The 12,500-nt window shown below is 41.6% G+C and overlaps 1 protein-coding gene across 1 annotated transcript; it reads left to right on the top strand.

The window, feature by feature from the left end:
- The first annotated feature begins 2,031 nt into the window (after positions 1 to 2,031).
- On the top strand, positions 2,032 to 9,835 carry LOC127944476 (T-complex protein 1 subunit alpha). The gene is made up of 12 exons (XM_052540424.1): positions 2,032 to 2,412; positions 3,352 to 3,437; positions 3,591 to 3,719; positions 3,869 to 3,966; positions 4,043 to 4,153; positions 5,914 to 6,095; positions 6,179 to 6,305; positions 6,774 to 6,949; positions 7,071 to 7,194; positions 7,941 to 8,133; positions 8,985 to 9,148; positions 9,403 to 9,835. Exons 1-12 carry the CDS (start codon positions 2,340 to 2,342, stop codon positions 9,614 to 9,616), a joined length of 1,677 nt encoding a protein of 558 aa, XP_052396384.1. The 5' UTR covers positions 2,032 to 2,339; the 3' UTR covers positions 9,617 to 9,835.
- The last annotated feature ends 2,665 nt before the right edge of the window (positions 9,836 to 12,500 follow it).

Here is a 12,500-nt window from a genome sequence, read left to right as displayed (position 1 = left end):
TATGGTGGGGCCGCTCACACTGGTCACAACTCACAAGAGGTATATGGATATTCCACACTTGCAAAGTAACTGTTGACACGACGAATATTTCAGTGTACTCACACTTTCATTAACACTAGATCTTTCCACTTCTCTTCCAGATAACCGACATCCGACACAACTGGCAGCACAATCTCCTTCCTGCAATCCTAGCAGATCTTCAATAGGTCTTAACTTCACATCACACAATGCATCTGAACACAATGCTCCAATAAAGATATTCATATACTCAGCCCTGTGTGTATATCTCTCTTTGCCCAAGCTCCACAGTACACCATACACTCTCTCTTCAACTCTCCCCTCTGCTCCGTTGCACCCACAATAACTACTGGGAATCACCAACCACTTCCTGTGTTTCTGATGCCCTATTTATGTGTCTCCTTTTCACTGAATTGCCCAATCAGTGATCGCCACGCTCAACAAGACACCTGTTCCCAATAACACGCCGATTTGGGTTCGCCAGTGTTCCCGGAAGCGGCGGTGTTTGCGATATATGGTCAGGGCGGAACTAATCTTCATCATTTTTGGTTCCGCCCCGTCACAGTCACTCCGTGACAAAGGCTGTTCGATAAACGTGCTAATGTTAGCTATGGCTAACCGTAGCTGCGTTCGATAATTAGCTAGCTATAACTTAACGTACCCATTTTATTATATCATAACTAACCTGCTCTGTCTAGTCTGTTGGTCTCCGTGTCCTCTTTTCTTCGTGGTTTTGATGTGTGGCATGAAAGCATGTGAAAAGAGTCAATTGCGTGTGCCTCACGGTGAATGCTTGAGAGTTGGCACATTAGTTCCCAAGCAGAATAAAGGACAGGTTGATTATTGCTGTTTAGCGTTTGTATTAATCTATGATGTGTCCCTGTTTGCGTACAGGGACATAAAAAATAAATTAAAAGTGATACGTGGACCAAGGTGTCTGAGATTGTTCATTTTAAGTAAAGGATCCTAATATTTCGTCCACAACAATATTTAATGAGGTTAACTTATAACTCCTTGTGGTTAGTCTGCACGAGATCAACAAGCTTGTTTGCTTTGCGGCCGCTTTAAATTCAAAATAAGCATTCGATCTACGTTAGAGCGTCTGAGCACTCACAAATCTTTCTGCAGCATCGTGAGCAGAGCGGCAAGAGCGATTTTTGACGCTCTAGACGCCGGCGGTGTGAACGCACAGTTAGGCTTCGGCTATGGCTGTAGTGTTGTTGTGAAAGTAGGGGCGGAGCATAGAGACTATGCCGTTTCTCGTTTGTTACTCTAGAGTAGACCAATTCACTTTATTGAGGCATACTGCCCCCATCTGGTATGGAACGTGGAGTATGACTTGATTTTTTTTTTGCCAAACATTACAGATGGCACCTTTAAGTGACATTTGGAAATGTTAGGATATAAGATTGAGACCAAACACAAGTTTTTTTTATCAAATTTGTATACAATTAAGGGAGATTTAAAAAGTTTACACTATATTAATTTTAGACTGGAAAAAAATATGTTTTGAATTAAATTAATCACAATGGTATGAATCTTGGACTTTTGTGACACTTGCTACATGAACACACACACACACACAACGTGCCATTGAAAATGAATGGGAAATATGCAAAACTATGATGGAAGAGACCACAAGACTGTATAAAAACAGCTAGAGACGTTTTAATAAAGTGGTTTTGAGTTATTAATAATCAACATTTAATCAGGTAAGAAAAAATGTATTTAATGCCATATACGTTATATTTTATCTGCACAACAATGTGAACATTTATAAACATCTGTTTGGCCATTAACTTTTAAATGCAACATTATGCAAAATAAGTCAAATAACTTGAATTATACTTCATGCATTTAGTCCTCACAAAGTCATAAATGATACTAAATGAGTCAGTTTTGTTCTGAAGGTCCTTGAGGATGAGTGCGACCTGAAATAGCAGACAATCCGGGGCCTTTTGGCATTCTCTTTTCATGCTACTTATGACGGATCGATGAGCATTGGGACGCAGGGCCACCAGATGTCGCTCAATCTTAATAACTGTCTTGAGGAAAACCATCGAATGAGTGCTAGATCCAAACAGGGAATTGTAGTTTTGATAGCTCTTTCAGTCTGTGGATTAATCTGCGTGTTTTTCGAGCTCTTTATGAATATCAGTGTGTAGAGTGCAGTCTGTGGATCGGTTCAGTGGCTCGTGTGTGTGTTTGAGTGTGAACTAAAAGCTGATCTTCTGGACTGATCTGGAGCTTCCGCGCGCGCCCCTCCCGCTCACACGCTACCCATAAGCCCTCGCGCGCGTCCATTCTTCTCTCCATCCAACATGTCCATGACGGAGGGTCCGTTAAACGTGCTCGGCCAGAGGACGACCGGCGAGTCCGTCAGGACTCAAAACGGTGAGTCTGGATGCGCTCGTGCTGGTCCTCAATAAACCAGAGGGACGCGGGGAACAGGTCGCGCGCGGGGACGGTTGAGCGGAAGATCGCGGTGACCGGTGTCTCGAGCAGCACGTGCGACTCGGCAGTCAGTGTTCACTATTAACGTTACTTCATCGGCTTTGAGCATTGTGTCCCGTAGTCGTTTATACTCTAGTTCATCCGGTCTGCAGGCTGTTCGGTAACGGTACATTGACGGGCCGTCGGTCGCTGTCCGTGTCTGATACTGAATGCGAATGTTACAGGCGGACGGATGAACGCATATTTAAAATATAAAAAAAAAGGGTTAAAAATCCTGGCTTGCACCTCATAGTACGGTAATGTGCTAGGAATATGTCTAATTCCTGCATGTCTGCACACATATATGTCATTACCTTCTGCCTTGGTGTGCTGCTGCAGCGCGTTCACGCCCGGTTCAGCAGCGCGTTCACGCCCCGCTCGGTGACCGTCGAGTCCGTGTGCTGTCGTGACGGACTCTTCTTAGGGATGGGCGATACTACTTATTTTATTTTAGATACCGATACTAGTTGCCAGTATCGCCGATACTTCTAAACTGAACTTTTGGATAATGGAATTTATTTATTATGAGTACAATACCCAATTTGTACTGTCTTTTACACATTAAAACATGAGCAATATGAACTTTTAACATTCAGATTTAAATAAATCTACTGCACAAACTGGACGCAGTGTGTTAAGCACAAAAAAAAACATCTAATGACTTGAGAGCACATCCATGTAGTGCACGTTTACATAGAAAAACTATTGAAAAGCAGTGCAGTGGAGTACAAAGATGTTTTCTGTGTGAGAAAGAAGAAGAAAGCAGAACAATGGCATACAAAATCTTGCTGAACAGAGAAGAGAGAAACGTTCAGATTCATTGTATTTGTTGCTTTGCAGTCATGGCCGCCGCATCCATCGCTAATATCGTGAAGAGCTCTCTCGGTCCCGTCGGACTGGACAAGATGTTGGTGGATGACATCGGAGTAAGTGCAAACATTTTTCCTCCCGTCACAGTGGCCCGTGATGCTCCGCTCTTATACACTAGATGGGAAACATTAGAGTTGTTTGTACAGACCAAAGTCAGTGTAGATGTTCCTCTCCGGTTTGTTTTCTCATGCTTTGGATCTGTATTTCAGGACGTGACCATCACCAATGATGGAGCCACCATCCTGAAGCTGCTGGAGGTGGAGCACCCGGCAGCTAAGGTCCTCTGTGAGCTAGCAGAGCTGCAGGACAAGGAGGTTGGAGATGGCACAACATCAGTGGTGAGACTTTAGATGCTTTGGATAAGCATTTCCTGTTATAGTTTTTCCAATTACCCAACTGTTACAGTACCATCTATACAGCATCAGTCTATCGGGATACAGTGAACTACAGGACGTGCAGGAGAGCACTCATCTCCGTGTGTCTGCAGGTGATCATCGCCGCCGAGCTGCTGAAGAGTGCAGATGAGCTGGTCAAACAGAAGATCCACCCCACCTCCATCATCAGTGGATACAGACTGGCCTGCAAGTAAGAGTCACTTCTGGTGTGTTTCAACACCACTGAGCAAGACACTCAAATGAAGCTGGTTTTCTCTGGTCCACAGGGAGGCAGTCAGATACATCAATGAGAACCTGACCATCAGCACTGATGACTTGGGCAGAGAGTGTCTCATCAATGCTGCCAAGACCTCCATGTCCTCCAAGATTATTGGAGTGTATCCTCTGTGTGCTGCTGTTTGATGTGTGTGTGTGTGAGAGCCGTTACATTAGGACACCTAGCTAATAACCGAAGGACCTCCATTAGCCCACAGTGGCCACACAGTGATTCGATGAGGTGCTGATGGGTAATCTGGGGTAACTGCTACCGTTCTGATTCGGTTGGGCTCATGTCGGGTGAATTTGGAGGCCGAGGCATTAACAGAAATTAAATTCCTCGAACCGAACCACTCGTTGATGATTCTGGCAGTGTTGCACAGCGTTTATCCTGTTGGTAACGGCCATCATTAGCAGGGAACACCAGCCTGAATAGGTGCACTTGGTCCTCAATGATGTTCAGATAACTGACAGCTGTGAGGGATTGTGCTATTGGGATAACGGGGCCTAGAGTGTCCCAAGAAGACATCGCCCCCAGCATAACCTCATCAGTGCCATAGTCTCTGTTGGTAATCAGTGCAACCCTGCTGGGCCTTGGACGTGATGCACCAGGAATCGTGATTCATCAGACCAGGCCACTTTCTTCTAATCAACCACGGTCCAGTCTAGATGAACCTGGGCCCATTTCATGCGTTGTTGGGTCTGGCGGGGTCATCGACTGCACAGGACATGTGACGTCACAATTTGTCCTTTATCAAACTCTGATAAATCAGCAGCTTCCTCCATTCTGACACTGAACAGCTGGTCCTCGGGTGGTGTATATACTGCTCTGTGATCTGCACCATTCAGTTTCCAGGCGCACTCATTGCTCTAGACTACAGTGGACATAATGCTATGGCTCTTTGGTGAATAGAATTTAGTATTAACATAATATAACATTATTTTATATATTATAATAAGCATTTCAAATACATTAATTATATGACTGTAATGGAAGTATCTGGAATTATATTGCTACAACATCCAAAAAATGCTACTAGTTGGTACCCAAAATAACATGGTAATACTAATTCTTTTTTTTTCTTTTTTTTTTTTTTTTAAGAGCCCCATTATGCCATCTCTAATAGTATCCTACAATAGGTTTCCATGCTTGCAAAGTCAAAAAATGCTTGCATTTTCTCAAAATATGCATTTAATATCACTTCATTTTCCAGCGATTCTGAAACGATTAGTTTGAGGTAGTTCTGAGATTCAGTCTCCAAACCCCTCCTGTCTGTGAGCCTGCTCTGCTCTGATTGGTCAGCTGGCCCAGTCTGTTGTGATTGGTCAACCGCGTCCAGCACGTGTCGAATATAATACACCTATTGCAATAGTTCTGTATTTTGAACGCTTGAAAGGAAATAAACTGGTCCAAATAAACTGGACACTGAGCTCATCTTTCAAGAGCAAGTGTTTTGTGAATCGTGAGATTACAGAAGCAGTTGTCAGTAAAATGATGAGAACACAAAAGATTGGGGTTGTACTGCTGTGGTACAGTGGAAAATACATTTTAACCACTGACTCTTAATAGCCTTATCTTTCGGAAGTAAAAAAAAAATAATTTACTTTCACGGCGTAGGACACCGGATCGTTCTTTTGGGAGACAATAACTTTATTTTGCACTGTTGGCTTTACAACTTTGTAGTTTATATTCGTAATACAGCTACAGTACACTGAATGAAAGACAATATTGTAAATGTTAAAATAAAGGTACTTAAGTGAGCATTTCATAACAAAGTGTTGTGGAGAGTCTGCATTTCTTTTGAGAGTTTGAAATCGACTAAAGTGAGGTGGGCATGGCCTGACTAATTTGAAATGGTGTTGCTCCTTGACGTTCTGTCAGTGATTCAGATTTTTTTGCTAATATGGTGGTGGACGCTGCCCTGGCTGTGAAGTTTGTTGATGGTAAAGGTGTTGCTCGCTATCCCATCAACTCTGTGAATGTGCTGAAGGCTCATGGACGCAGCCAGAAGGAGAGTTTCCTGGTCAACGGATATGCTCTGAACTGCACTGTCGGATCTCAAGGTCCATTCACACACATCAAGCTTGTTTCTGACATTTGTGTAGTGAGTTAGTATGGGTGTGTAGTCATGTTTGTGTTTGTTCAGGAATGGTGAAGCGTGTGTCCAATGCCAAGATAGCCTGTCTGGACTTCAGCCTGCAGAAAACCAAGATGAAACTGGGTGTTCAGGTGGTCATCAGTGATCCGGAGAAACTGGACCAGATCAGACAGAGGTGAGGTCAAGCACACATGAAGAAGGACATGTCCCATTTACATTGCTGCCACACATCTGTGGTGTGTGTAGTTATACGCGTGGGATAAAGCATTGTCTGCCCAAAGCCTCTCTAACACACAGATACACTCGTGTCTCTGTTTTACCTTTGGGCGGTACAACAATATGTACCTACCAAAAGTTTGGGGTCAGTAAGACGATGAAAGGGACAACAAACAGAATAAGGTTTGTCTGGCGATCAAAGTTGTTCGTTACAATAGCAGCTGTAGACTCACATTGTTTTAAAACAGTCATTGTCTTAACAACGTTTGTTTTAACATTTTATTTAACTTGCTGGCCTGTGTTATATAAGACTTACCTTAGGTAATGTATTAGGCCTTTATTCTTTGCTGTTTGTATGCAGTATTGTATGTAGTATAGTTTTGCTCATTATTCAGTATTGATGATCCGTACTGGATCTGTTTCTCAGGGAGTCGGACATCACGAAGGAGCGCATTCAGAAGATCCTGGCGTCGGGAGCGAATGTGATTCTGACCACCGGGGGCATTGATGACATGTGTCTGAAGTACTTTGTAGATGTCGGAGCCATGGCTGTGAGGAGGGTGCTCAAGAGGGACCTCAAACGCATCGCCAAAGCTACTGGGGGTCAGCTGACTGCACATGCTTTAGTCTACACCTAGAGCTAGGCTTTCCGTTCCTGAAATACAGAGGTCATTTATTCTCTGTCTTAGTTTTAATGAGCAATGTTTTGGTTTTTCCCCTACAGCCACGGTGTGCTCGTCTCTGTCTAACCTGGAGGGAGAGGAGACGTTTGAGGTGACCATGCTGGGTCAGGCTGAGGAGGTGGTGCAGGACCGAGTGTGTGACGACGAGCTCATCCTCATCAAGAAGTGAGAGCATCTTCCTCTTCTCTCCACAGAACCTGTAGAAACGGATTCATGCCTGATCATTTCTGTAAATCACCTCGTATCTGGCTCTTCCAGAGCTGATAAATCATCCATTTACCGGAGTAGACTTAATTCAGCACATTATCTGTTGTGTTTTCTGGAAGAGGAGTTGTTCAGGGTCTAAACTGCATTGAAGAAAAAAAGTTGTTTAAAGTACTTTGTGCAGAAATAATGCAAAACATCAATAAATAAAATGAAATGTTAACAAACATTAGAAATGTTCTCCTAAATCAAATAGTTTCTCTAATTTAGTTCCACAAAAACAATCAGATTTAACTTTAAAACATTTTTTTTTTTTTACAAAAATGTATTCAAATAATATAGATGCATTATAAATCACTACATCAAACTAATTAACTCATAAAATTATACAGAACAAGAATAATACAAATAAATCCTAGTATCTTTCGTTATAATCATTTAATGAAAACACCATGCCAAGACCAATTTAAAGTGAAACTCAATTAATTGAGTATACGATGCTTTTGGGAAACGCACCCCAGATCAGTAATGTCCAATTTGCCTACAACTGATCAATTATAAAAAATAAAAAAAAATAAAAAAAAAAGAAATACTTGCATTCTGAAAACGAATACATTTTGCTGTTAACCTTTGTGGCAGACAGTGTTTTGCATTGGAAAAAACTTAATTTTTTTGTGCCTTTTTTAATTTCTCTCTTTGTCTCTCAGCACGAAGGCACGCACGTCTGCCTCTATCGTCTTGCGTGGGGCGAATGACTTCATGTGTGATGAAATGGAGCGCTCCCTGCATGACGCCCTGTGTGTGGTCAAGAGGGTGCTGGAGTCCAAATCTGTGGTACCAGGAGGAGGCGCTGTCGAGGCTGCACTGTCCATTTATCTGGAGAACTACGCCACAAGCATGGTGAGCACCCAAGCCTTCACAGCTGTTGTCTTGATGTCTTACTTGTGCTTTTGTTCAGTGCATAGTCGTCACGATTATATAACTGGTAATTTATAGCTAATGTATAAAATATGGAAACAAAAGACAGGCATGCTTTTATTGTCAGAATAAAGTTGAGACTAGTTTCTTGAATATTACTGTATTGTGTGTGATTGAAGCATGCACACTCCCATTATAATTGCTGCCGTGCCTGTGTGATGGCGTGTGCAGTTATACGCGTGGGAGACAGTGACAGTCTTGAGTGGGGAAGGGACAGATCCACAGCTCTGCTGACAGCTGCGTCCATCCTGCTCAGAACAAACATTATTAACTCTCACTACGTCTGCAGAGTGATCAGTTAGTCTGTGCAGGGCAGGGTTCACGATCATAGATCTGAACTTTCTGAGGTCAATGAGTCTGTACATCTGTGTGATTTCAGCTTTTTCATTTAAAAGAAAATCTATTTTTAGTGTTGAATTCTCAATGATGGGTTATACTATACAATCCTGAAAAATCCCACCAATCAGGATGGTCTGTGTTGCCATAGAAACAGCAATTAGAGCGGATTCTGTTTTTCGAGTGTTCCAGTATTTTGAACAACTTTGAATAATTTCTGTCCTACACTATAGCATGCTTAATATAGCATTTTACAAAGTTTTGCATTCCTCAGAGCTGGTTTGGTTCTTTAGCTCTTACTGAATATTTTATGATTATAGAGAAAATTTAATGGGGAATAAAAGGGAAAATGGTTGCACTGTTTAATATTCAGTAATTGTGCTTAACAATTTTGTGTGTACGAATAATCCTTTGAAACGGTTGTGTGTTTGACGTAGGGTTCCCGTGAGCAGCTGGCTATTGCTGAATTTGCTCGCTCTCTGCTCGTCATTCCTAAATCTCTGGCAGTCAACGCCGCACAAGACTCCACCGACCTGGTGGCCAAACTCAGAGCCTTCCACAATGAGGCTCAGGTCAACCCTGAACGCAAGAACCTCAAATGGTTAGTGTTGCTCTCTTCTCATCACACGCTCTACAGCTCCTAGAAATATGACTGCGCTGTCAGACAGCAGACAAACATACGATCAGGAGTAAAAACTGTGGGGTTTAGAAATAAGGTGGTAGATTATTTCCCTCAAATGGCCTTAGAATAGATTTTGTAGATTTGGAAAGTCATTGTGGCATATTATGGATCAAACTGAGAGCCAATGCAGTTTGGCTTCCTCCGTTTGAATCTGTTTGTGTGTGTGTTGTTAGGATCGGGTTGGACCTGCTAAATGGAAAGCCAAGAGACAACAAGCAGGCAGGAGTGTATGAACCCACGATGGTTAAAACCAAGAGTCTGAAGTTTGCCACTGAGGCAGCCATCACCATCCTTCGAATCGATGATCTCATCAAGCTCTTCCCTGACCAGAAAGAGGGCGGGCCCTCCTACCAGGATGCTGTCCAATCAGGATCTCTGGAGGGATAAGTCCAGCTGCATCACATCTTTAATTGGCTGGTCTTGTGTCGCTCCACTCAAGCCTTTATATTTATATGTGGATCCAACTGATGAGCCTTTAGTGTAGTATGTGCACTTTGTTTACGCTACTTATGTTTTGCTTTTAACATGACTTGGTTGTCATGTGTAATGTAACAAATGCTCCTTTTTCTGCCATTTCAAAGACAATAAACCAGAATGGTGTTAAAAGGATGTTTGTCTGTAATGTTTTGTGAAAAGAAGAATTCTCTCTCTGAAACCAACACAGAAGTGACTAAAACTGCAATTCATCGACTGGCCTCTTGAGGCTGGCTCCAATAGGAGTCGATCCAAATGACTCCCCATTGTAATATGCCCAACTTTACAGGAGAAACAAATGTTTACAGCCTGGTACAAAAAGTGGTTTTGATCTATATAGTTAATTTTTCCCTTGATGACAACTGTGAGGGGGGTGTTCTTTTTTTTTTAATAACCCATCTGTTTAAACTATATTAGGCCTTAAAATGCTGCATCATTGCGGTGTTGTCACTTGAGTGACGGGTGGATTGCCGCTGCTGTCATTGCCGCCGTGCTAATGTTCACAGTGAATCTTGTTCTGGTGGATTACTTTTACTGATCCATGTAGGGAAATTTACTCTGAATTTAACCCACCCCCATCTAGCCTACTGTTGAAATTGTTGATCAGCCATGAAAATTAATCTATTTAAAAGGGCATTTTAAGTCAAGTCACCTTTATTTATATAGCGCTTTAAACAAAATACATTGTGTCAAAGCAACTGAACAACATTCATTAGGAAAACAGTATCTCAATAATGCAAAATGACAGTTAAAGGCAGTTCATCAATGAATTCAGTGATGTCATCTCTGTTCAGTTTAAATAGTGTCTGTGCATTTATTTGCAATCAATTCAGTGATATCGCTGTAAAGGAAGTGACCCCAACTAAGCAAGCCAGAGGCGACAGCGGCAAGGAACCAAAACTCCATCGGTGACAGAATGGAGAAAAAAACCTTGGGAGAAACCAGGCTCAGTTGGGGGGTCAGTTCTCCTCTGACCAGACGAAACCAGTAGTTCAATTCCAGGCTGCAGCAAAGTCAGATTGTGCAGAAGAATCATCTGTTTCCTGTGGTCTTGTCCTGGTGCTCCTCTGAGACAAGGTCTTTACAGGGGATCTGTATCTGGGGCTCTAGTTGTCCTGGTCTCCGCTGTCTTTCAGGGCAGTAGAGGTCCTTTCTAGGTGCTGATCCACCATCTGGTCTGGATACGTACTGGATCCGGGTGACTGCAGTGACCCTCTGATCTGGATACAGACTGGATCTGGTGGCTACGGTGACCTCGGAATAAGAGAGAAACAGACTAATATTAGCGTAGATGCCATTCTTCTAATGATGTAGCAACTACATCGGGTGTTATGTGAAGTGTTTCCGGTTCCAGTTTACCTAATTAATGCAGCCTAAAAAATCCTTTTAACGGATTTGGATATTAGAAGCACATTGGTGTGTTATGTGTAAGCCAGGTTAAAGAGAAGGGTCTTTAATCTAGATTTAAACTGCAAGAGTGTGTCTGCCTCCCGAACAATGTTAGGTAGGTTATTCCAGAGTTTAGGCGCCAAACAGGAAAAGGATCTGCCGCCCGCAGTTGATTTTGATATTCTAGGTATTATCAAATTGCCTGAGTTTTGAGAACGTAGAGTTGTATAATGTAAAAGGAGCTCATTCAAATACTGAGGTGCTAAACCATCCAGGGCTTTATAAATAATAAGCAATATTTTAAAATCTATACGATGTTTGATAGGGAGCCAGTGCAGTGTTGACAGGACCGGGCTAATATGGTCATACTTCCTGGTTCTAGTAAGAACTCTTGCTGCTGCATTTTGGACTAGCTGTAGTTTGTTTACTAAGCGTGCAGAACAACCACCCAATAAAGCATTACAATAGTCTAACCTTGAAGTCATAAATGCATGGATTAACATTTCTGCATTTGACATTGAGAGCATAAACCATAATTTAGATATATTTTTGAGATGGAAAAATGCAGTTTTACAAATGCTAGAAACGTGGCTTTCTAAGGAAAGATTGCGATCAAATAGCACACCTAGGTTCCTAACTGATGACGAAGAATTGACAGCCATCAAGTCTTAGACAGTGTTCTAGGTTATTACATGTTATATTACATGAGTTTTTAGGTCCTGTAATTAACACCTCTGTTTTTTTTTTTTTTTTTTTTTTTTTTTTTTTTTTCAGAATTTAGCAGTAAGAAATTACTCGTCATCCAGTTTTTTATATTGACTATGCATTCCATTAGTTTTCCAAATTGGTGTGTTTCACCGGGCCGCAAAGAAATATAGAGCTGAGTATTATCAGCATAACGGTGAAAGCTAAAGGCACTGATATATTTGCAGTGGTATGTTTAATTACTATAATAGTTTGTAGAACCATTCAATACAGTTGGTAAATATTTTTTTTTATATTTGGGGGGTGGTGGGGACTAGACAAAGTCTGAGAAAAATGGTTGCAGGAATCTCATATTTCATGGTATCTTCTTCAGATATAAAATATAAACTCATGACACATTTGACTTTCCACCCATTACTTTTCTAGATTGCTCCAGGACTGATTTCATGTATTTTAATATCAAATAACAGAATTCATAATAAAAAATCAGTGTGGTGACAAATTTTTCAAGGCACTTCAGTGTCTATAACTTTTAAGATTTTTGAGCATGAAAAAGTAAAGCCCAAAGGTTCTTATTTCCAAATACACAAAAATTGTGTGTGTAACACACTGAAGTAAGGAACTGTTATAATTTTAAGTTAGGTAGAACACTTTCAGTTGTGAGTCCCATAACAGGTTAACTAGTACTTTGGGGTCAAGTTGT

This window comes from Carassius gibelio, chromosome A23 (assembly GCF_023724105.1).
Source record: "Carassius gibelio isolate Cgi1373 ecotype wild population from Czech Republic chromosome A23, carGib1.2-hapl.c, whole genome shotgun sequence".
Lineage (NCBI taxonomy): Eukaryota > Metazoa > Chordata > Actinopteri > Cypriniformes > Cyprinidae > Carassius > Carassius gibelio.
Note: the sequence above shows the minus strand (reverse complement) of the source record. Positions and strands in the feature narration are given on the sequence as shown.

Bases quoted from the DNA above. Each gene is read 5' to 3' on its own strand.
- LOC127944476 (XM_052540424.1), top strand. From the start codon at position 2,340: ATGTCCATGACGGAGGGTCCGTTAAACGTGCTCGGCCAGAGGACGACC. The intron at 6,096-6,178 runs GTCCATTCACAC...GTGTTTGTTCAG, and splicing joins CTGCACTGTCGGATCTCAAG to GAATGGTGAAGCGTGTGTCC. The intron at 8,134-8,984 runs GTGAGCACCCAA...TGTTTGACGTAG, and splicing joins AGAACTACGCCACAAGCATG to GGTTCCCGTGAGCAGCTGGC.